This window comes from Salvelinus namaycush, chromosome 31 (genome assembly GCF_016432855.1).
Source record: "Salvelinus namaycush isolate Seneca chromosome 31, SaNama_1.0, whole genome shotgun sequence".
Lineage (NCBI taxonomy): Eukaryota > Metazoa > Chordata > Actinopteri > Salmoniformes > Salmonidae > Salvelinus > Salvelinus namaycush.
Genome location: NC_052337.1, coordinates 20903758 through 20927690, shown reverse-complemented (window position 1 = coordinate 20927690; position 23933 = coordinate 20903758). Strand labels below are relative to the sequence as shown.

Genomic DNA, 23933 nt, shown 5'->3' with positions numbered 1-23933 from the left:
CACTGTCTCTATACACAAGAAACTCACTATGCTCTGCAATAATCATCCTAGCGCCACCACAGGGACAAGAGGCTAGGGAGTACATAAAACACTGGAAGAGCCACTACCTATTTCTAGCTTTATCCCTATAAACATTCTGATAAAACCCCAGCCTTAAATGTGCCAACTTCAGCTGTAAAGTTTTGATTGGAGCGCTATCATCTTCATCCTAGGTGGCTGTCAAAACTTCATTACCACCCGCCAGGCTTCAAACTATACTGACCAAACATACACAACATGCAGCAACTTCAAAGATTTTACAACGTTACAGTTCATAAGGAAATCATTCAATTGAAAAAGTAATTAGGCCCTAATCTATATATTTGACATGTCTGGGAATACAGATATGCATCTGTTGGTCAAAGATCCCTTAAAAGGAGGTAGGGGTGTGGATCAGACAACCAGTCAGTATCTGGTGTGACCACCATTTGCCTCATGCAGTGCGACATCTCCTTCACGGAGTTGACCAGGCTGTTGATTGTGGCCTGTGGAATACCTGATTTGAAACAGCTGTGTAGTGCTAGCACAAAAAACAAAACGTGCACCCTTGGGGTCCCCAGGAGCAAGTTTGTGAAACGCTGCTCTAAAACAACATTGGAGGTAGCTAATTGGTAGAGAAATTAACATTAAATCCTCTAGCAACAGCTCTGGTGGACATTCCTGCAGTCAGCATGCCAATTGCATGCTCAACTTGAGACATCTGTGGCATTGTGTTGTGACAACTGCACATTTTAGTGGCCTTTTGTCCCCAGCACAAAGTGTAACTGTGTAATGATCATGCATTTAATCAGCTTCTTGATATGCCACACCTGTCAGGTGGATGAATTGTCTTGGCAAGGGGGAAATGCTCACTAACAGGGCTGTAAACAAATATGTGCACAAAATTTGATAGAAATAACTTGTGCGTACGGAACATTTCTGGGATCTTATTTCAGCTCAGGAAACAAACACTTTACATGTTGCATTTATATTTTTGTTCAGTGCAGATAAATCGACGGGAGATTGAAGGATGAATTGGTAGGAGAGAAAGGAGGGAGCGAGATGAGGGTAGATCAAAAGAAAAAATACAATGACAAAAGATTTCCCAAGCCCCCTGTGGACTAATTTATGAAAAGTCAGTCAAAGTGCCCCTAAACAAAACTAGCTAATAGTGAACCACGTTCCCAATACACAAGAGGGTCATGGAGTAGGGTAACCTACTTTTGAAGACAATGAGAGCAGAGCACTTGTAAGAATAGGTCTTCATTCGACAAGTTGATCATCAAGTAGCCTAACAGCATGTCTTTGACAGGATCGTTGCTATCAATGGTGAATCCAAAAACCAAAGCTCAATGAAAGAAATGAAGGGCATTTATGAATAACTCCATAGATAAAACAGTTCTTGAGGAAAGACACAGCCCTATTCGTGCCATTAGTCTAGGGCTGACCCCAATTAGTCGACTGGTCATTGTTTGGTTGTTAGGCTGTTGGTCGACAGATTGTTTTAGTCGAGCAGTAACAGTCAAGTTGGGACACCAACTCATTCAAGGGTTTTTCTTTATTTTTGAGAACTATTTTCTACATTGTAGAGTATTGAAGACATCAAAACTATGAAATAAACACATATGCAATCTAGTAACCAAAAAAGTGTTAATAAAAATATTTTATATTTGAGATTCTTCAAAGTAGCCACACTTTGCCTTGATGACAGCTTTGCACACTCTTGGCATTCTCTCAACCAGCTTCATGAGGTAGTCACCTGGAATGCATTTCAATTAACAGGTGTGCTTTGTTAACCTGTTGAGGATAGAGGGCGCTATTTTCACTTTGGGGAAAAATCGTGCCCAATTTAAACGGCCTCGTACTCTATTCTTGCTCGTACAATATGCATATTATTATTACTATTGGATAGAAAACACTCTAGTTTCTAAAACCGTTTGAATTATATCTGTGAGTAAAACAGAACTCATTTTGCAGCAAACTTCCTGTCAGAAAGTGAAAAATCTGAAATTGAGGCTCTGTTCCAGGGCCTCCCTATAAATTTGCTTGAAATCTATTAGTATACATGCACTTCATACGCCTTCCACTAGATGTCAATAGACAGTGAGCGGTGAAATGGGGTGTCTAGCTATATCTATGGTCAAAAGAGAGGTCTTGGAATGACATGACCCCAATTTCCTTTGTTCAGGAAGGCGCGGGAAGGACATCAGTATTGGCTTCAGAAAAAATTCTAATATAGTCTAATATCTCCGGCTTTGATTTTATTTGATAAATGTGATAATATCATCGTAAAGTATGTTTTTTCAATATAGTTTTATCAGATTATTGAAATTTTTTCGGGAGTTTTGGCGTGTTCCGTTCTCTGCGTTTGGTGACGATGGACAGCTTCGCGCCACTTGGCTAGTTTTGATTGCTAATTCAACAGACGAAGAGGACATTCTAAATCCAAACAACGATTATTCTGGACAAAGGACCCCTTGTACAAGATTCTGATGGAAGCTCAGCAAAAGTAGGACCCATTTATGATGTTATTTCGTATTTCTGTCGAAAATGTTTAGACGTATATTCCGCTCTTATTTTGGGCGCTGTCTCGCTATAACGTAAGCTGTATGTCGTACTAAAGTTATTTTTAGAATTTTAACACGGCGATTGCATTAAGAACTAGTGTATCTATCATTTGCTGTACAACATGTATTTTTTAGTAAAGTTTATGAAATATATCCGGAGATTCTGGAAAATAGTTGCTACGTTTTCACAATGTATAACCACGGATTTCAGCTCTAAATATGCACATTTTCTAACAAAACATACGTGTATTGTATAACCTGATGTTATAGGACTGTCATCTGATGAAGCTTTTCAAGGTTAGTGAAAAATTATATATCTTTTGCTGTTTTTTTGCGATCGCTAACTTTTGCTGCTGATAAATGGGTTGTGTTTTTGGCTATTGTGGTAAGCTAATATAATGCTATATTGTGTTTTCGCTGTAAAACACTTAAAAAATCTGAAATATTGGCTGGATTCACAAGATGTTTGTCTTTCATTTGCTGTACACCATATATTTTTCATAAATATTTTATGATGAGTATTTAGGTACTTCACGTTGGTGTCTAATTACTCTGGCTGCTTCGGTGCTATTTGTGATGGTAGCTGTGATGGTAGCTGCAATGTAAAACTATGATTTATACCTCATATGCACATTTTTTGAACAAAACATAGATTTATTGTATAACATGTTATAAGACTGTCATCTGATGAAGTTGTTTCTTGGTTAGTTTGGTTGGTTGTTGGTTAGTTAGGTTGGTTTTGTGCAAGCTACCTGTGCTGTGAAAGAAATGTCTGTGCTTTTTTGTATTTGGTGGTGAGCTAACATAAATATACGTGGTGTTTTCGCTGTAAAACATTTTAAAAATCGGACATGTTGACTGGATTCACAAGATGTTTATCTTTCATTTGCTGTATTGGACTTGTTAATGTGTGAAAGTTAAATATTTCTCAAAAATATTTTTTGAATTTCGCGCGCTGCCTTTTCAGTGTAATGTGGGAGGAGTTCCGCTAGCGGAACCCCGGGGCTAGACAGGTTAAAAGTTATTTTGTGGAATTTCTTTCCTTCTTAATGCGTTTGAGCCAATTAGTTGTTGTGACAAGATACGGGTGGTATACAGAAGATAGCCCTTTTTGGTAAAAGACCGGGTCCATATTATGGCAAAAACAGCTCAAATAAGCAAAGAGAAACGACAGTCCATCATTACTTCAAGACATGAAGGTCATTCAATACAGAACTTTTTAAGAACGTTGAACATTTCTTCAAGTGCAGTCGCAAAAACCATAAGCGCTTTGGCTCTCATGAGGACAGCCACAAGAAAGGAAGACCCAGAGTTACCTCTGCTGCAGAGGATAAGTTAACTCAAATTAACAGCACCTCAGATGGCAGCCCAAAGAAAGGCTTCAGAGTTCAAGTAACAAACACATCAACTGTTCAGAGCAGACTGTGTGAAATCAGGCTTTCATTGTCGAATTGCTGCAAAGAAACCACTACTAAAAGGACACCAATAATAAGACTTGCTTGGGCCAAGAAACACGAGCAATGAACATTAGACCGGTGGAAATCTGTCCTTTGGTCTGGAGTCCAAATTTGAGATGTTTGGTTCCAAACTCCGTGTCTTTGTGACACAGAGGGGTGTGGGGGTGCTTTGCTTTGCTGGTGACACTGATTTATTTAGAATTCAAGGCACACTTAACCAGCACGGCTACCATAGCATTCGTTTCCCTCCCTCCCTCCATACGCCATCCCCATCTAGTTTGCGCTTAGTGGGACTGTTTGTTTTTCCAACAGGACAATGACCCAAAACACACCTCCAGGCTGTGTGAGGGCTATTTGACCAAGAAGGAGAGTGATGGAGTGCTGCATCAGATGACCTGGCCTCCACAAATCACCCGACCTCAACCCAATTAAGATGGTTTGGGATGAGTTGGACTGCAGAGTGAAGGAAAAGGAGCCAACAAGTGCTCAGCATGTGTGGCAACTCCTTCAAGACTGTTGGAAAAGCATTCCTCATGAAGCTGGTTGAGAGAATGCCAAGAGTGTGCAAAGCTGTCATCAAGGCAAAGAGTGGCTGCTTTGAATAATCTATAAAATATTTTGATTAGTTTAATACTTTTGCTTACTACATGATTCCATATGTGTTATTTCATAGTTTTGATGCCTTCACTATTATTCTGCAATGTAGAAAATAGTCAAAATAAAGAAAAGCCCTGGAATGAGAAGATTTACATTTCATTACAGTACAACGGTTTGATTTGTTTGATCTTAGCACTTTTTTCTTAGCTAGCTACATAGCCGTCTTTGTATCAAAGATAATTGTGTAGTTTAGAGTAATTATCGAGGTTATCTAGCCAGCTATTTTCGTCCTTCTAACGTTGTCAACACTGCTAGCTAGCCAGCTAGCCAACTTCTACCGAAACATTACAACGGAACGATTTGATTAGTGTAGTGTTAGCTAGCTACATAGTTGTCTTTGCTGTCTTTGTATCTAAGATAATTGTGTAGTTTAGAGTAATTATCTAGCCAGTCATCGAGGCTACCTAGCCAGCAACACTTTCAAACAAAGTCAACAACGCAGCCACTGCTAGCTAGCCTGCTTCACCAGCCAGCAGTACTGTATCATTTTAATCATTTTAGTCAATAAGATTTTTGCAACGTAAGCTTAACGTTCTGAACATTCGAGACGTGTAGTCCACTTGTCATTCCAATCTCCTTTGCATTAGCGTAGCCTCTTCTGTAGCCTGTCAACTATGTGTCTGTCTATCCCTGTTCTCTCCTCTCTGCACAGACCATACAAACACTTCACACCGCGTGGCCGCTGCCACTCTAACCTGGTGGTCCCAGCGCGCACGACCCACGTGGAGTTCCAGGTCTCCGGCAGCCTCTGGAACTGCCGATCTGCGGCCAACAAGGCAGAGTTCATCCCAGCCTATGCTTCCCTCCAGTCCCTCGACTTCTTGGCACTGACGGAAACATGGATTACCACAGATAACACTGCTACTCCTACTGCTCTCTCCTCGTCTGCCCACGTGTTCTCGCACACCCCGAGAGCTTCTGGTCAGCGGGGTGGTGGCACTGGGATCCTCATCTCTCCCAAGTGGACATTCTCTCTTTCTCCCCTGACCCATCTGTCTATCGCCTCCTTTGAATTCCATGCTGTCACAGTTACCAGCCCTTTCAAGCTTAACATCCTTATCATTTATCGCCCTCCAGGTTCCCTTGGAGAGTTCATCAATGAGCTTGACGCCTTGATAAGTTCCTTTCCTGAGGATGGCTCACCTCTCACAGTTCTGGGTGACTTTAACCTCCCCACGTCTACCTTTGACTCATTCCTCTCTGCCTCCCTCTTTCCACTCCTCTCCTCTTTTGACCTCACCCTCTCACCTTCCCCCCCTACTCACAAGGCAGGCAATACGCTTGACCTCATCTTTACTAGATGCTGTTCTTCCACTAATCTCATTGCAACTCCCCTCCAAGTCTCCGACCACTACCTTGTATCCTTTTCCCTCTCGCTCTCATCCAACACTTCCCACTCTGCCCCTACTCGGATGGTATCGCGCCGTCCCAACCTTCGCTCTCTCTCCCCCGCTACTCTCTCCTCTTCCATCCTATCATCTCTTCCCTCTGCTCAAACCTTCTCCAACCTATCTCCTGATTCTGCCTCCTCAACCCTCCTCTCCTCCCTTTCTGCATCCTTTGACTCTCTATGTCCCCTATCCTCCAGGCCGGCTCGGTCCTCCCCTCCTGCTCCGTGGCTCGACGACTCATTGCGAGCTCACAGAACAGGGCTCCGGGCAGCCGAGCGGAAATGGAGAACTTGCCTCCCTGCGGACCTGGCATCCTTTCACTCCCTCCTCTCTACATTTTCCTCTTCTGTCTCTGCTGCTAAAGCCACTTTCTACCACTCTAAATTCCAAGCATCTGCCTCTAACCCTAGGAAGCTCTTTGCCACCTTCTCCTCCCTCCTGAATCCTCCTCTCCCCCCCCCCCCCCCCCCTCTCTGCGGATGACTTCGTCAACCATTTTGAAAAGAAGGTCGACGACATCCGATCCTCGTTTGCTAAGTCAAACGACACCGCTGGTTCTGCTCACACTGCCCTACCCTGTGCTTTGACCTCTTTCTCCCCTCTCTCTCCAGATGAAATCTCGCGTCTTGTGACGGCCGGCCGCCCAACAACCTGCCCGCTTGACCCTATCCCCTCCTCTCTTCTCCAGACCATTTCCGGAGACCTTCTCCCTTACCTCACCTCGCTCATCAACTCATCCTTGACCGCTGGCTACGTCCCTTCCGTCTTCAAGAGAGCGAGAGTTGCACCCCTTCTGAAAAAACCTACACTCGATCCCTCCGATGTCAACAACTACAGACCAGTATCCCTTCTTTCTTTTCTCTCCAAAACTCTTGAACGTGCCGTCCTTGGCCAGCTCTCCTGCTATCTCTCTCAGAATGACCTTCTTGATCCAAATCAGTCAGGTTTCAAGACTAGTCATTCAACTGAGACTGCTCTGCTCTGTGTCACGGAGGCGCTCCGCACTGCTAAAGCTAACTCTCTCTCCTCTGCTCTCATCCTTCTAGACCTATCGGCTGCCTTTGATACTGTGAACCATCAGATCCTCCTCTCCACCCTCTCCGAGTTGGGCATCTCCGGCGCGGCCCACGCTTGGATTGCGTCCTACCTGACAGGTCGCTCCTACCAGGTGGCGTGGCGAGAATCTGTCTCCGCACCACGTGCTCTCACCACTGGTGTCCCCCAGGGCTCTGTTCTAGGCCCTCTCCTATTCTCGCTATACACCAAGTCACTTGGCTCTGTCATATCCTCACATGGTCTCTCCTATCATTGCTATGCAGACGACACACAATTAATCTTCTCCTTTCCCCCTTCTGATAACCAGGTGGCGAATCGCATCTCTGCATGTCTGGCAGACATATCAGTGTGGATGACGGATCACCACCTCAAGCTGAACCTCGGCAAGACGGAGCTGCTCTTCCTCCCGGGGAAGGACTGCCCGTTCCATGATCTCGCCATCACGGTTGACAACTCCATTGTGTCCTCCTCCCAGAGCGCTAAGAACCTTGGCGTGATCCTGGACAACACCCTGTCGTTCTCAACTAACATCAAGGCGGTGACCCGTTCCTGTAGGTTCATGCTCTACAACATTCGCAGAGTACGACCCTGCCTCACACAGGAAGCGGCGCAGGTCCTAATCCAGGCACTTGTCATCTCCCGTCTGGATTACTGCAACTCGCTGTTGGCTGGGCTCCCTGCCTGTGCCATTAAACCCCTACAACTCATCCAGAACGCCGCAGCCCGTCTGGTGTTCAACCTTCCCAAGTTCTCTCACGTCACCCCGCTCCTCCGCTCTCTCCACTGGCTTCCAGTTGAAGCTCGCATCCGCTACAAGACCATGGTGCTTGCCTACGGAGCTGTGAGGGGAACGGCACCTCCGTACCTTCAGGCTCTGATCAGGCCCTACACCCAAACAAGGGCACTGCGTTCATCCACCTCTGGCCTGCTCGCCTCCCTACCTCTGAGGAAGTACAGTTCCCGCTCAGCCCAGTCAAAACTGTTCGCTGCTCTGGCACCCCAATGGTGGAACAAACTCCCTCACGACGCCAGGTCAGCGGAGTCAATCACCACCTTCCGGAGACACCTGAAACCCCACCTCTTTAAGGAATACCTAGGATAGGATAAAGTAATCCTTCTAACCCCCCCCCCTTAAAAGATTTAGATGCACTATTGTAAAGTGGTTGTTCCACTGGATATCATAAGGTGAATGCACCAATTTGTAAGTCGCTCTGGATAAGAGCGTCTGCTAAATGACTTAAATGTAAATGTATGTGTCCAAACTTTTGACTGGTACGATATGTATGCATGCACACCTCAGTGAACTAATCCATTGCGGCGCCCTAGACTAAAAGCCAATTTATGCTTGATCTGAAAATGTGGTTGGAGGCGCCATATGGAGGTTGTGATGCAATTGCGGAGCCTCCAGAGGCATGCAGAGTCCAAACGCTAATGCATCACCAAGCGCCTCCCAAATTTAACAGCGTGGAGGGCTCTGTATAGCTCAGCATTTTTGATTTGTTGACGGTAGGTGGGGGCAGTACATCCTGTATAAAACACAAGCTCACATCCTTGACAACAACTCTGCACTGCGATGCGCAAGAAGTATGAATGCCCTGACTTCTGCTGAGGCCATATCACTGTAAATGCTACATGGCCATTGCAGAAGTCAGATTGACCATGCGCCCAGATGCGAATTGTACTTCTCCCTGTAGAATATGCACTCTCTCCCAACAATTTGAGCACATTCCTTGTTTCATAACTTCATTGTGTGAATTATTTGCATTTGATTCTTAGTGTATATCAATTCCTCATTACATATATCACCAGTTGTACACTTACCATTTCTTATCTTCAACTTTTGTTACTTTGCTCCTGTTAATAGTGAGTAAAGACCCGCACGCATAGAAGTAGGCCTATAGCCTACCTGGCCTGTGCAGAAATGTAGGCATAGAAATGTGAAATATTTCTGATTGGCTTAACGCACCACCACTAATGACCTGTGGAGCTTCTCAAAGTAATTTTTTCTTCACCTCGAACAGCAAGCAAACAAAGTCTGTTTTTAAATCCATTGAGAATTACAATAGTTCATCAATGTATCTGAAAACTCTTTCCAGCTCTGTCCCTTTCGATAACCACTCAGCGTGAAAGGGAAAAATGTCACGCTCTAACCCAGTGGAAACGTCATAAAATAGGCCTACTTGATTCCTTCTTATCAGGGCTTGACTTGGACTGAAGTAGGTAACGGTACTCATTTTGGGTGCTGGTAATGTTTGTATGTAGGTGCAGGAGCTCCACAATACTTTTGAGCTAATATTCTATAAGAGGAACAGGAGCTCAAGCAGTAGAACATTTGAGGTGCCGGTAATAAGCGCCAGTGAGCTTCTGCCCAAGCTTCTTATCCCGTGTGCAAATAGCCTACAGCTGTGTCTGTCCTGAGCTCACTGGTGAGGGAAAGTGAGGGCCCAGAATATTTTATACAATGCTGCAAGTTGACTAGTGCAAGCTTCAGGCCTGACCTAAGTTAATAGTTGATACAATGTTTCAAATTCGATGCAGACAGGCCATGTGTAGCCAATGTGATTTATAGGATATTTTCTACCTGCAGGCTGCAATGTTTTTATTTGTTGGCTTTATGTAGGCTATTTTTACATACTTGGCAAGAGAAGATACAAACCTAAAAAGTATAATTTTCATTTAGATTTGGATAGAATTGTAATTAACCACATGACAACGATTGAGATATGAAGCCGTTATTATAAATTAAATTAAACTGTTTCACGAAAATGTGCATATGAAAACCATAACTGGCATGCAGATCGGTAGAAATGGTAAGATAAATTGCCATTTCACATGAGACAGGTTGCCGACTCCTCGTGTAGCCTATTACCGCCTACAAATACACAGCATGCTGTGTTAACTTACATCCATGACCTAATAAAATCAGACAGCCCCTTAGTGTCGGTTGTGTAATGAAGAAAGAAAAAAGAGAAAAGGGAGGATGAAGAGAGCCAGATGAGAATGAGAAGAGGGAAAGACAGATTGGGTAGAGTTAAACAGATCGCTTGAGGACAAAAGCCTAAACACATGAAAGAAAATTGCAAGGAAAGTTCGCTAATGAATTATCTGATCAAATCGTGCCCTTTGTAAACATTACATCCTGTCTATGCCCCTTGGACTACCTTGCCAGCACTGCCATGGTGGTGGGATGTTGTAGAAGGCAACAAGACCACAAAGCCAGAGCCTGCGGTGGTCCAACTCACACACATATAACACAAAAAAAAAATGTATTGGAAGGAGAGGTGGTGAAAGACGAATTACTGCTGCTGTTCCAACGTTTTACAACACAGAATCCCTGTTACTCATAGCCAACTGTGGGTGAATAGAAAAACGAGGGAGGAGAAGGAGGGAATATATCTAGAAAGCAACCTTTTGCAGAGTGCCTGAGAATGACACTGTAAGCAGCAACACTAAGCTAAACCTAGTCTTGACAGCTGCTTAGCCCAGGCTCCCGCTCCCTTTCCTCCTCACGTCTGTCCCGGGTGAATGCATGGTTGCACTCTCCCACTTGGGGGGGGGGGGTTGAAGGCAGGCGGTTAAAGTGAAAGCCACAGCTGAGGAGGTGGTGAAGGCACTCTAAGGTTTCTGGCACGCGCCACAGCTCATGTTCAGGTCATTCTCTCCACCTACGTTAACAACATCACTGTGTGTTTTTAGTACCTGAGGGGTCGGTAGCATGCTGTCGCCAACCCATCTCCATAACCCCCCCCCCCCCCCCCCCCCCTTCCACAATCTCAGAGGAAGAGAAAGACCCCTGACCCCATGGTTGCAGTCTGGTATGACCCCAAAAGGACACCAATTCCTTTGCTGACAGACATTTTTGGGGGACAAAAACTTGGGGACAGACTATTTTGAGCAACTTACATAAAAACCACTGAGTCATGGAAAACGTGTTGATTATGGTCTAACAGTGGGGAGATACCGGATCATTGATGCAGTCTAAAGGAAGGCAGGTGTAGCGTTTGAGATTTGACAGCACTGATTGGCTTGACTGTTTCCAGATGAGCAGCAAATCAGTGTGTAAGAGATCGACTAAACAGTTCAGTGTATACTGCAAACAAAACTGTGCGTGGTCTTTGACAAGTAAACAAATTAATTCAAATGTACAGTATGTAAGCAAGTGGAAGGTAAGTAGATGGGTATAATCTTGCCGGTAGACTTCCAATGTCACTGGGCTCCAGAAAGGTGGAGACAGCAGCTCCAGCCCAGCCTGTCAGCTCTGACTCACTCTTCAGGGGGGGGGTTAGGCGGAAGGACCGTACATGGCACGTTTTGCGCTCTGCTTAGATAAAGCCAAAAGGTGGGATATTCACGAGATAACGGTCACCGATGTACACACACTGCAGAACTCTGTTTAAACCCTTACTCTTGAAAATACTTAAGATTCCTCTTTGGCAGCTCTAAGGACTCGGGGCCAGGATATAATACTGATGCTACTTAGCGACATCAATTCATGTCATGCATCAACTCCTTTCCTTATTCACCTCACAAACATCCACATATTCTGCCTTACTGGTATGTAGTTACTCTTGTTACTCTGGAATTGGAGTGTGAGGGGTTAACTAAAGCCCTTCATTTGACTTCCTGAGTGCAGTGGCAGGAGTGGGAAAAGGCAAGAGTCTTAAATAATAGGCAAACCGTCTCAAACACCTCCAACCTTTCCTTTGAGGCAGAGAGAAAGAAAAGTAATTTTCTAGGAAGCTGGGTGACAGGGAGAACAAGGAGACTAAACAGGGACAGGGCCATGAATTGGTTGAAGCTGAAGGAGAAAAGCCAATCTGAGGAGGCCTGGTCCGGATGACAAGAGGAAGTAAGTCGTGGGAAAGAGTTGTGGATGCCAAGAGCCAGAGGGGACATGGGGTTTTTGAGGCCACAGTATTCTGGTTTCACTGTAACCCTATTCTAATCCAATATGCAATCCCCATGTCCTAGAAATCACACCCCCCTCCTCACCCACACAGAGACTAATTTCATATGACCCTCAATCCGTTTACAGCTCTCATGGTCTTATGTAACAGGCAACTCCACTCACCTGGTGCCATTATTGTATTGGTCAGGGAGATGAGCAGTGTTTAGCAGAACGGATGTATGAGTTGGGGGAGAGACTCATCTACATCCCAAACACTGTTGATGAGAACCTGCTATGGCAAATGACTTGCCTTTTTAGCAGAGCCTACTCAATCTATCTCAAGTACCTGTCCCACTGCAGCCAGGTGACTGTACAGGTAGATTTTACAACAGCATGGGTGGAGTTCACATTCAAACAACCTCCTCCAGTGCCATTCCATTTAGAGAGAGGGGCAGACAGAGCGGGCTGAACAGTTGCCAGTTTTACATTGAGAGGATTCGTTGTTGGGGGAGTGTCCACTGAGTCTGACAAGTGTAGAGCATTGCGAGTGATGAAGCAAACAAAAAAAGGGTTCAACTCAGGACTGACATTTCAACTTAATTCCAATGTACAATAGATGGTCCAACTCTATAAAAAGGTATGTCTCATCTACGTTGTCTAAACCAGACTTTGAAACAACATTCACCAGCCGAGATCAAATAGTGTGTGGGTGCATCAATGGCAGTGAAAGTTTCTGTAAATCAATGAGCAGAACAAATGCCAGGCGGTGTTCTCTCTGGTTTAGCGTGACAGGGAGACGACTGGGGAGAGCAGAGTTGAGGCCCAACAAAGCTTTGATCGCTGTTCTTACATGAAGGAACATGCATGCGCACAAAAAAAAAAGGAACACATGCATATAAAATACTAAAAACACACCTATTAAAAACGGTAGGGATGTAACAATTCACTGATAAACATTTGAATCTGGTACCGATGCATAAGATACAAGTGCACCGGTCCACATTCTTTTGCTGCTTACATTAAATTCTTTCTTCCTTCTGAAAACACCTCTAATCTTTTTTAACTGATGTGTCCTCTCCTTCAGTGTCGAACTGCATGTAACGGGGTTGACAGTCATTGATCTACAAGTAATTTTGTATGCCGAACAACCCCAGGCAATAGCTTAGTGAAACTGCGTACTGTGCCCAGCGTCGCACGCTGACCAACGCGAGGTAGGTGGCCTGATCCTAATCTTGCACAACTGCGCAGCTCTTTCAGCATTCAAATTCTACAACGGCTTACGTGATATTAGGCTTTATTAGCAGAGTGAACAGGCACCTAAAAGACCCCTAGATCATGAGAAACAAGATTCTTTGGTCTAATGAAACCAATATTGAACTCTTTGGCCTGAATGCCAAGCGTCACATCTGGAGAAAACCTGACACCATCCCTACGGTGAAGCATGGTGGTCGCAGCATCATACTGTGGGGATGTTTTTCAGAGGCAGGGACTAGAAGACTATTCAGGATTGAGGCAAAGATGAACGGAGCAAAGTACAGAGAGATCCTTGATGAAAACCTGCTCCAGAGCGCTCAGGACCTCAGACTGGGGCGAAGGTTCACCTTCCAACAGGACAACAACCCTAAGCACACAGCCAAGACAATGCAGGAGTGGCTTCGGGACAAGTCTCTGAATATTCCTTGAGTGGCCCAGCCAGAGCCCGGACTTGAACCTTATCGAACATCTCTGGAGACCTGAAAATAGCTGTGCAACAACGCACCCCATCCAACCTGACAGAGGTTGAGAGGATCTGCAGAGAACGGGAGAAATTCCCAAATACAGGTGTGCCAAGCTTGTAGCATCATACCCAAGAAGACTCGAGGATGTAATCGCTTGCAAAAGATGCTTCAACAAAGTACTGAGTAAAGGGTCTGAATCCTTACGTAAAATGTGATATTCAGTTTATTTTTAATAAATTAGCAAACATTTCTAAAACTCTGTTTTTGCTTTGTCATTATGGGGTAGTGTGTGTAGCTTGATGAGTTAGAGTAAGGCCGTGACATTACAAAATGTGAAAAAGTCAGTCTGAATACTTTCCGAAGGCCCTGTATGTCAATTTTTAAGTAGTAAAATTCATAATTGTATAATTTATGACAGTAACACCTTCCTAATAAGGTGTTACCATGTGTTACAAACCCACCCCGTTTGCCCTCAGAACATCCTCAATTTGTCGGCATGGACTCCACAAGGTGTCGAAAGAATTCCACAGGGATGCTTGTGTTGACTCCAATGCTTCCCATAGTTGTGTCAAGATGGCTGGATGCCCTTTGGGTGGTGGAGCATTCTTGATACAAACGGGAAACTGTTGTTAAACTGTTAAAAACCTAGCAGCGTTACAGTTCTTGACACACTCAAACCATTGCACCTGGTGTTTACTACCATACCCCGTTCAAAGGCAATCTATGTCTCAACTGTCTCCAGGCTTACAACACCAAGAGCTTACAGGTAGGCTGCAACTTAAAAATATGAATGGAGTGGTTATTTACTGTAGGATTCGGAAGAGGAGAAAGCGCACAGTTCAAGTTATGTAGTCTCAATTAGCCTGCTAATGTTAGCTAGCCATCTTAACTAGCTTCTCTTGGATTGATGTAGTCAAGACAGGTATAATGTATTGAGATAAATACCCAGTGGTCAGTTCATTAGGTACACCCATGGTTGCAGGTCAGACGCCCCTTTGCATCCCAAACAGCCTGAATTATTTGGGGCAAGGATTCTACAAGGGGTTGGAAACGTTCAAACGTTGCTCAATTTTGTATCAAGGGACCTAATGTGTGCCAGGATAACATTCCTCACACCACCAGCTTGTACCATTGACCCCAGGCAGGATGGGGCCATGGACTCATGCTGCTTATGCCAATTCCTGACTCGGCCATCAGCATGACGCAACCGGAATCCTTCGGACCATGCAATGTTTTTCCACTCCTCAATTGTCCAGTGTTGGTGAACGCGTGCCCACTGGAATTACGTCGTCTTGTCTTTAGCCGATAGGAGTGGAACCCGGTGTGGTCGTCTGCTGCAATAGCCACAACTCGACGAGTTGTGCATGTTCTGAGATGCTGTTTTGCACACCACTGTTGTACTGCGCCATTATTTGCTTGTATGCTTGCACGATTCTTGACAATGTCCTTCGATCTCTCGTCAACAAGCTATTTTAGCCCACAGGACTGCCGCTGACTGGATGTTTGTCGCACCGTTCTTGGTAAACCCTAGACGTCGTGCGTGAAAGCTCAGGAGACTGGACCCAGCCCGCCTGGCACAGACGATCATACCACACTCGTTTTGCCCATTCTAACATTCAATCGAACAGTAGCTGAATGCCTCCATGCCCGTCTGTCTGCTTTATATAGTTTCTGTAGGAGTGAAACCAATAAAAACTGGCCACTGAGTGTAACTAGCAATAACTTAATCTACCAGCGCGAGTCAACTTGTTCACTATTTCTCCCCCTCCCTACTCCCAGTGTCACTCACATGAGCTGCTGCTCTGCTTCGAGCCTCTTGCTCTCCCTTCTGCACTACAGCTCTGGTTAATAAAATTAAAATCTTCCCCTCCTAGAAACGTTACAGCATTGTTGCGTTAGGTATTCATTAAAAAATGTATTTTCCCTGTAAGATGGAGACTTGTTAGTGGTAGTTTTGTGATAACTGCACTGTGATTTTAATTTTGTGAAAAAAAGAACAAAATACATCTTTGTTGTGAGTGGCTGGGTGTGTGTGTGTGTGTGTGTGTGTGTGTGTGTGTGTGTGTGTGTGTGTGTGTGTGTGTAAATGGGAAGGAGCGAAGGTAATGAGACCAAAATCATGAGAACAAGCGGATTTTTAAAAACAATTATTAAAAAAACACTATTCTTGGAATAGAGGTATTGGAATACCACTAAAACATATAAAATTAATTTATTAATTAAAATGTATCACCCAGCCCTACTACAGTCGTGGCCAAAAGTTGAGAATGACACAAATATTAATTTTCACAAAGTCTGCTGCCTCAGTTTGTATGATGGCAATATACTCCAGAATGTTATGAAGAGTGATCAGATGAATTGCAATTAACTGCAAAGACCCTCTTTGCCATGCATCACTGCCGTCATCATTGCTTTGCACAAAAAGGGCTTCACAGGCAAGGATATTGCTGCCAGTAATATTGCACCTAAATCAACCATTTATCGGATCATCAAGAACGTCAAGGAGAGCCGTTCAATTGTTGTGAAGAAGGCTTCAGGTCACCCAAGAAAGTCCAGCAAGCGCCAGGACCGTCTACTAAAGTTGATTCAGCTGCGGGATCGGGGCACTACCAGTACAGAGCTTACTCAGGAATGGCAGCCGGCAGGTGTGAGTGCATCTGCACGCACAGTGAGGCGAAGACTTTTGGAGGATGGCCTGGTGTCAAGAAGGGCAGCAAAGAAGCAACTTCTCTCCAGGAAAAACATCAGGGACAGACTGATATTCTGCCAAAGGTACAGGGATTGGACTGCTGAGGACTGGGGTAAAGTCATTTTCTCTGATGAATACACCCTTTCCGATTGTTTGGGGCATCCGGAAAAAAGCTTGTCCGGAGAAGACAAGGTGAGCGCTACCATCAGTCCTGTGTCATGCCAACAGTAAAGCATCCTGAGACCATTCATGTGTGGGGTTGCTTCTCAGCCAAGGGAGTGGGCTCACTCACAATTTTGCCTAAGAACACAGCCATGAATAAAGAATGGTACCAACACATCCTCCGAGAGCAACTTCTCCCAACCATCCAGGAACAGTTTGGTGATGATCAATGCCTTTTCCAGCATGATAGTTATCACTTTTGCCTTATGGCAAGGTGCTCTAAGTGGCTCAGGGAACAAAACATCGATATTTTGGGTCCATGGCCAGGAAACTCCCCAGACCTTAATCCCATTGAGAACGTGTGGTCAATCATCAAGAGGCAGGTGGACATACAAAACCCCACAAATTCTGACAAACTCCAAGCATTGATTATGCAAGAATTGGCTGCCATCAGTCAGGATGTGGCCTAGAAGTTAATTGACAGCATGCCAGGGAGGATTGCAGAGGTCTTGAAAAAGAAGGGTTAACACTGCAAATATTGACTCTTTGCATCAACTTTATATAATTGTCAATAAAAGCCTTTGACACTTACGAAATGCTTGTAACTATACTTCAGTATTCCATAGTAACATCTGACAAAAATATCTAAAGACACTGAAGCAGTAAACGTTGTGAAAATTAATATTTGTGTCATTCTCAAAACTTTTGGCTATGACTGTACATACACCATAGACATACATCATTTACACACACAGGTCTCAGAGTAGGGCTGGGCGGTATACCGTAGTTTATGATATACCAGTATTGATGCAGGGACCGGTTTGGGTTTTTACTTTAGCTTCTATACCGGTATTTGAATGTTTGGTTTGTTAAATGTGATACGCCGTGTGTAGTCATTCTTTATAGTTCACTTCGCTCCTTTGAGTCATCTCTCTCCGTGCCACTTTCCACACAGACCTAGCCACGCCCCCTGTCACTCAAAGAGTGCATTTGATTTGATGTTCCCTCAACCAGGATGCACTTCACTTCAGACACTTCAGTCTGCATGGTCAATGCAGCACATGCAACAATGTTTATGACAATGCTGTTTTCACTTTGCTTCTTAATATAAATCCACTAGCGTTCTATAATGACACTAAAAGTGTGTTTCTTACATCAGCAGACAGCTAGTTTATTTTCTTAGAAAGTTGCTATAAAATCTTGTGAGACTCTAATTGTTAGCCACTAATGCTAATAGCTAGCTAGCTAATAAATGTACTGAGTAAGAGCAAACGTCGCTAGCTAATACAGCCTGATAATACCAGTGATGGTGTGGACCTAAAATCAGCATCATGTTTGTGCAACAGTATCTTCTAAATCAAAGAGGAATATGCAAAGCAAGAATATGTTAGCTACATGAAGTAGCTAAGAGAAAACATGCAATGTAGCCAAAGCTTATAGGGTCCCCTAGGAAACACGTATCAACACTTTAGTTCCTACCCTGTCACAATAACACCTCCCTGGCATTTTAATTCGTTGTCATCTCAAACACTGTATTCAAAGTGCCCGCTATTATATTCTAACTACGGAATTAGAATAGTCATTGTATTTCCATGATTCCAACAGTTGTGCTCTAAATTCGCAAGTCAAATCGCAATTGCAACATTTAGTTAAAAATAAGTCCTAGGTTATTTGCCCATATCGTGCAGCTCTACGTGGCAGTGTGGAAATTCTCTCAATTGAGCAGTGGTGTAAAGAACGTAAGTAGTACTTGAAAGTATTTTTAGTTAAGTCATTTTCTTGGCATCTGTACTTTATTTTTGTTTGACAACATTTACTTCACTACATTCCTAGAGAAAATACTGTACTTTTTACTTCATACATTTCCCCGACACACAAAAGTACTTACATAATTACATTTTGAATGCTTAGCAGGACAGGAAAATGGTCCAATTCACACACTTATCAAGAGAACATCCCTGGTCATCTACTGCCTCTGATCTGGAGGACTCACTAAACACAAATGCTTTGTTCGTAAATTATGTCTGAGTGTTGGAGATGCCCCTGGCTATCAGTTTTTTTTTTTTTTATAATTAAAAAAATGTCAATGTGGCCATCCGGCTTGCTTAATAAATGGAATTTGAAATGAATTATACTTTTGATACTTAAGTATATTTAAAACCAAATACTTTTACTCAATTAGTATTTTACTTGGTGACTTTTACTTGAGTCATTCTTTATTAAGGTATCTTTACTCGACTCAAGTATGACAGTTGGGTACTTTTTCCACCACTGCAATTGAGTGCAGGAAATGCCGAAATTATAAATGTGCTGAAATTTGTTTTGGTTGAAGTTGAATTGAATAGTATAAAACAACGAGAATGGAGAAAGACTCATTGAAATCACTTAGAATATATGTGTTATGACCCTTGGATCACTCACTATACATAAAGCAAATGTAGAACATTAATTATTAAAAAACTAAAAATACCGTCTTTCTTTTATTTTTTAACCTGTTTGGCGTGCAAGCCCGACGTCGGTACACTTATGACAACAGCCAGCTCAAAGTGCAGGGCGCGAAATTCAAAAGATATTTTTTTTAAATATTTAACTTTCACACATTAACAAGTCCAATACAGCATATGAAAGGTACACATCTTGTGAATCAAGCCAACATGTCCGATTTTTAAAATGTTTTACAGGGAAGACAAAATATGTAAATCTATTAGCTAACCACGTTAGCAAAAGACACCACTTTTTTTTACTCCAACAGTTTTTAACTCCATCAGTAGCTATCACAAATTCGACCAAATAAAGATATAAATAGCCACTAACCAAGAAACAACTTTATCAGATGACAGTCTGATAACATATTTATTGTATAGCATATGTTTTGTTCGAAAAATTTGCATATTTCAGGTATAAATCATAGTTTACATTTCAGCTACAATCAGAAATTGCACCGAAAGCAGACAGAAAAATTACAGACACCAACGTCAAATACCTAATTACTCATCATAAAACATTTCTGAAAAATACATAGTGTACAGCAATTGAAAGACAGGCATCTTGTGATTCCAGACAATATTTCCGATTTATTAAATGTTTTACAGCGAAAACAAAATGTAGCGTTATATTAGCGTAGCCACAATAGCCAGAAACACTTGGGCGCCCACGACCAGTTCACATGCACGACAGATATTAGAAATAGCATCATAAAATGTTTCTTACTTTTGGTGATCTTCCGTCAGAATGTTGGACAAGGTGTCCTTTGTCCAGAACAGTCGTTGTTTTGATCTGGAACGGCAAATATCCCTCTTCATTTAGCATGCACACTAGGCGAGTGGCACAGATCTCTCCAACGTCAACAAAGTCAGAGAACGGAACACGGCAAAACTCCCGAAAAAATTTCAATAATCTGATTAAACTATATTGAAAAAACATACGTTACGATGATATGGTCACATGTATCAAATAAAATCCGAGCCGGAGATAGTTGTCGTCCATAACGGCAGCAAAACAGAAGGCAATCCCACTGTCCAAGTCGCGCGCTTCAGAGTACCGGAAATGAGGGACACATCATACAAAGACCTTGTATTCCAATTCAGATGAAGATAAACACAAAATTTCTTCTCTCTCAGCCTCTTGACATCCAGAGAAAGGCCGATGAAGTGTACGTAGACTCTTACGTGCCATGCCCATGTATAGGCAGGAAGTTGAACAGAGCGACGATTTCAGACATTCCACTTCCTGGTCAGGAAATGTGCTGCAGAACGAGTTCTGTTTCACTCAGAGAAATAATTCAAACGGTTTTAGAAACTAGAGAGTGTTTTCTATCCAATAGTAATAATAATATGCATATTGTACGAGCAAGAATTGAGTACGAGGCCGTTTGAAATGGGCATGTTTTATCTGGCTACTCAATACTTTCCCTTGCAGCCATAAGAAGTTAAATACAATGATATAATATTTGGCAATAGCCCTGGCTCAGAGGCCACCCAGTTCATGAGCTTAACAGCAGTAGATCTGAATTTAGAAAGGAAAATGAATGTTTATGCAACAAATGTTACTGCATCAAATCGTATCAATTAATACTCTAACCAAACTAAAAACGTATCATCCCTGTATCGTATCCCATGTATCTAGATACGTATCGAATCGTCTTTAAAGGGAAAGATACACATCCCTAATAAACTGACACCTGCACTCTGAAACAATATTCTGTGATCACACAACACTGGGTCATCAAAGCTAAGCAGACATGCATCACTGGGATGGAGCAGGGGTGGGCAAACGTTTTGGCTCGAGTTTTGTTGTTCAAGTCTGGCCTGGAGTGTTTATTTAACCCTGAAAAATACTACAACACCCTACCTAAATCGGCTGGTGGGCCGGATGCTCAGTGTATTGGAAAGGGGGATACCTAATCAGTTGTACAACTGAATGCCTTCAAATGAAATGTGTCTTCGATTTAACCCAACCCCTCTGAATCAGAGAGGTGCGGGAGGCTGCCTAAATTCGACATCCACGTCTTCGGCGTCCGGGGAACAGTGGGTTAACTGCATTGCTCAGGGGCAGAACGACAGATTTTTACCCCGTCAGCTCAGGGATTCGAGCCAGCAACCTTCCGGTTACTGGCCCAAAGCTTTAAGCATCTTACCGGCCACCTCCACGATGTCCCCTGGTACAAGGTCCTTGGACTTTATCCTCTGCACACTCTTCCTGTCCTGCCGGTACACCTTTCCCATCTCCGGCTCGTACTCTTTGAGCGCTTCAATGGCATTCTCTGCATTTCGCTCCTGTAAGACAAAAGCAACCAGATTAAAATCAATATTATTCAGATATCAATGTAAGCTTCACATGTTGGTTGACGACCAGATCCCACACAGAGCATTTAGAGATTGTTAAAGAATGAGAACGATCACTTGACCAGTGACCCTCAAGCTGGGAAAGGAAGCAAACCCAACGAGAAGTGTATCCAACAACAAATCATTGGACATTGTAATAGCCAGAAATACCGCCGTTTTTATAACGCTGATCTGTTGATCTCTCATCACACGCCAAAGAAACAACAAACAATAGGATCCAATGAAAATACAGCCATTACATTTAAAAAGGGCTCAATTTCAGATTTAAGGAAACAAAACATTCCTGGCTCAGTCAAACCTAGGAATTCAATGGACTTGTATTTTTAACATCTTGTATGTTTAACGTCACAGTCAGTGTGCCATCAGATATAGCTGAGGACTGGAGCACAGTGTACCACAATTAAACCCTCCGTCCCTCCAACCCCCAATCAACTACCAGCGATCTGCTGACCTTTCCCTCCCTGTGGGATTACTCCCAGAGGTACCGTCACAAGCAGCCAGCCTGGCAGCACTCTGGACAGGGCACACCCGCTGGCCTCATTGGATGGGAACACGGACAACATCTCCATTAAAAATACAGGCTGCAGGGAAAGTGTTGTAGGTTGTTAACAGTTGCCATGATAACCGTTGTGGGCATTGATTGGTCCAAGGCGCATGTATTGAAGTAGAGTTTGGACAAAGACAGAGAAGAATTCAAAAGGTATTCTGAACATGTTCATCAACATAACCTCCAACATCCCCAGACAAGTTTTGTTTGCTTATACAATGGCAAACAACCTGACAGATAACAGCTCCTCTTACAAACTTCAACAGAGCATAATATATGTCCCAACTACCATAAGTGCCGGTCTCCACAACTGCCATCGCTAGCCTAATTTAACTGAATATGGCATGCTAGAGTAAATGAACTTAACGTTAGACATTGCATTTGCTTAGTAGCAGCAGGTTAGCATAAAAAACAAAAAAAAGCATTTTCAATACTACACCTAATCAAAAGCCCCCCCGTAGAGGTAACCTCCCTGTGTGCATGTTGTAGATCAACAAGGGGGACTATGAGGTGTAAATCTTCGGGAGCAGTGAGGTGCAGCAGAAGGCCCGAGAGATGATCCACGAGTTAGGGGCCAAAGACAACAGCCCCAGGGAATTCCGCAAAGGTAAAACACACTTAAACCACAGTGAACCACACTTTGTATTCTCTCAAATTAAAACACGATTACTGTATCACAAAAATAAAGCATATGCGTGTAAAATCAATGTAAACATTGCATAGGCCTATGCTACAATGATTTCTTACAAAGAGAAAAAAATGGCACGTGTGACTTTCATAAAGGAGGCATCAGTAGCATAGTACTTCTCATGTCCCATTACGGGGTAATGTGATGGGCTATCACTAAGTAGCTCTCTGTAGCACTGGAAGTCCATCCATCTGTAGTAAGCGCAACACACGGTGCATTGGCCAATTCATTGACAACTTCAGATTTAGCTTGCTTATATAGAGCAGGTACTACCCTTTTGCTGAAATGGGTGCAAGAGGGCGAAATATGTAAAGTTGCTCGAGCACTTTCGAGGTGCCGAAACACCCCTTTCTCAACCACCAAGAACGGGAACATATCCGCGGCTATAAACATACCCATCGCTCTCAACTTTTTTGGGCCTGGTCATAATCGAAGAACACAAAACACACACCAACCGATTAAGGGACTGCTGAATGTTTATTTTTTCCCTCTTGCTTTGTTTGCGCTTTTCAATATTATGTCTCTCTCTGATAAGATACCCAGGAAAGTACTGAAAATAGCCCATAAGATTATATGTAGGTTCATGAAATCCATAAACTGCTAACATCAATATATCTGAGACTCACTTAGATAACTAATTCGATGATACAGCAGTAGTGATATAACATGTACAGTGTATTCGGAAAGTATTCAGACAACTTGATTTCACATTGGTACGTACCAGTCTTATTCTAAAATGTATTAAAATGTTTCCTCCCCCACCCATCAATCTACACACAATACCCCATAATGACACAAAGCAAAAACATTTAGAAATGTTTGCAAACATACATATATATATATATAAAAATATAAAAAAATATCACATTTACAGTTGAAGTCGGAAGCTTACATACACCTTAGCCAAATACATTTAAACTCAGTTTCACAACTCCTGACATTAAATCCTAGTAAAAAATTCCCTGTTTTAGGTCAGTTAGGATCACCACTATTTCAAGAATGTGAAACTTCAGAAAGAGAAACATTTTCTATTTCAGCTTTTATTTCTTTCATCACATTCCCAGTGGGTCAGAAGTTTACATACGCTCAATTAGTATTTGGTAGCATTGCCTTTAAATTGTTTAACTTGGGTCAAACATTCCGGGTAGCCTTCCACAAGCTTCCCACAATAAGTTGGGTGAATTTTGGCCCATTCCTCCTGACAGAGCTGGTATAACTGAGTCAGGTTTGTAGGCCTCCTTGCTCACACAC

The 23933-nt window shown here is 43.1% G+C and overlaps 1 protein-coding gene across 1 annotated transcript in view; it reads right to left on the bottom strand.

Annotated features, from left to right (window-relative positions):
• Window positions 1-23933, bottom strand: part of LOC120025830 (sarcoplasmic/endoplasmic reticulum calcium ATPase 2-like) — a 60218-nt gene that overhangs the window by 23310 nt on the left and 12975 nt on the right. Inside the window, exon 5 of the mRNA XM_038970523.1 lies at window positions 21240-21378. Within this exon, the coding sequence (XP_038826451.1) occupies window positions 21240-21378 (139 nt within the window). The remainder of the gene's footprint in view (window positions 1-21239; window positions 21379-23933) is intronic.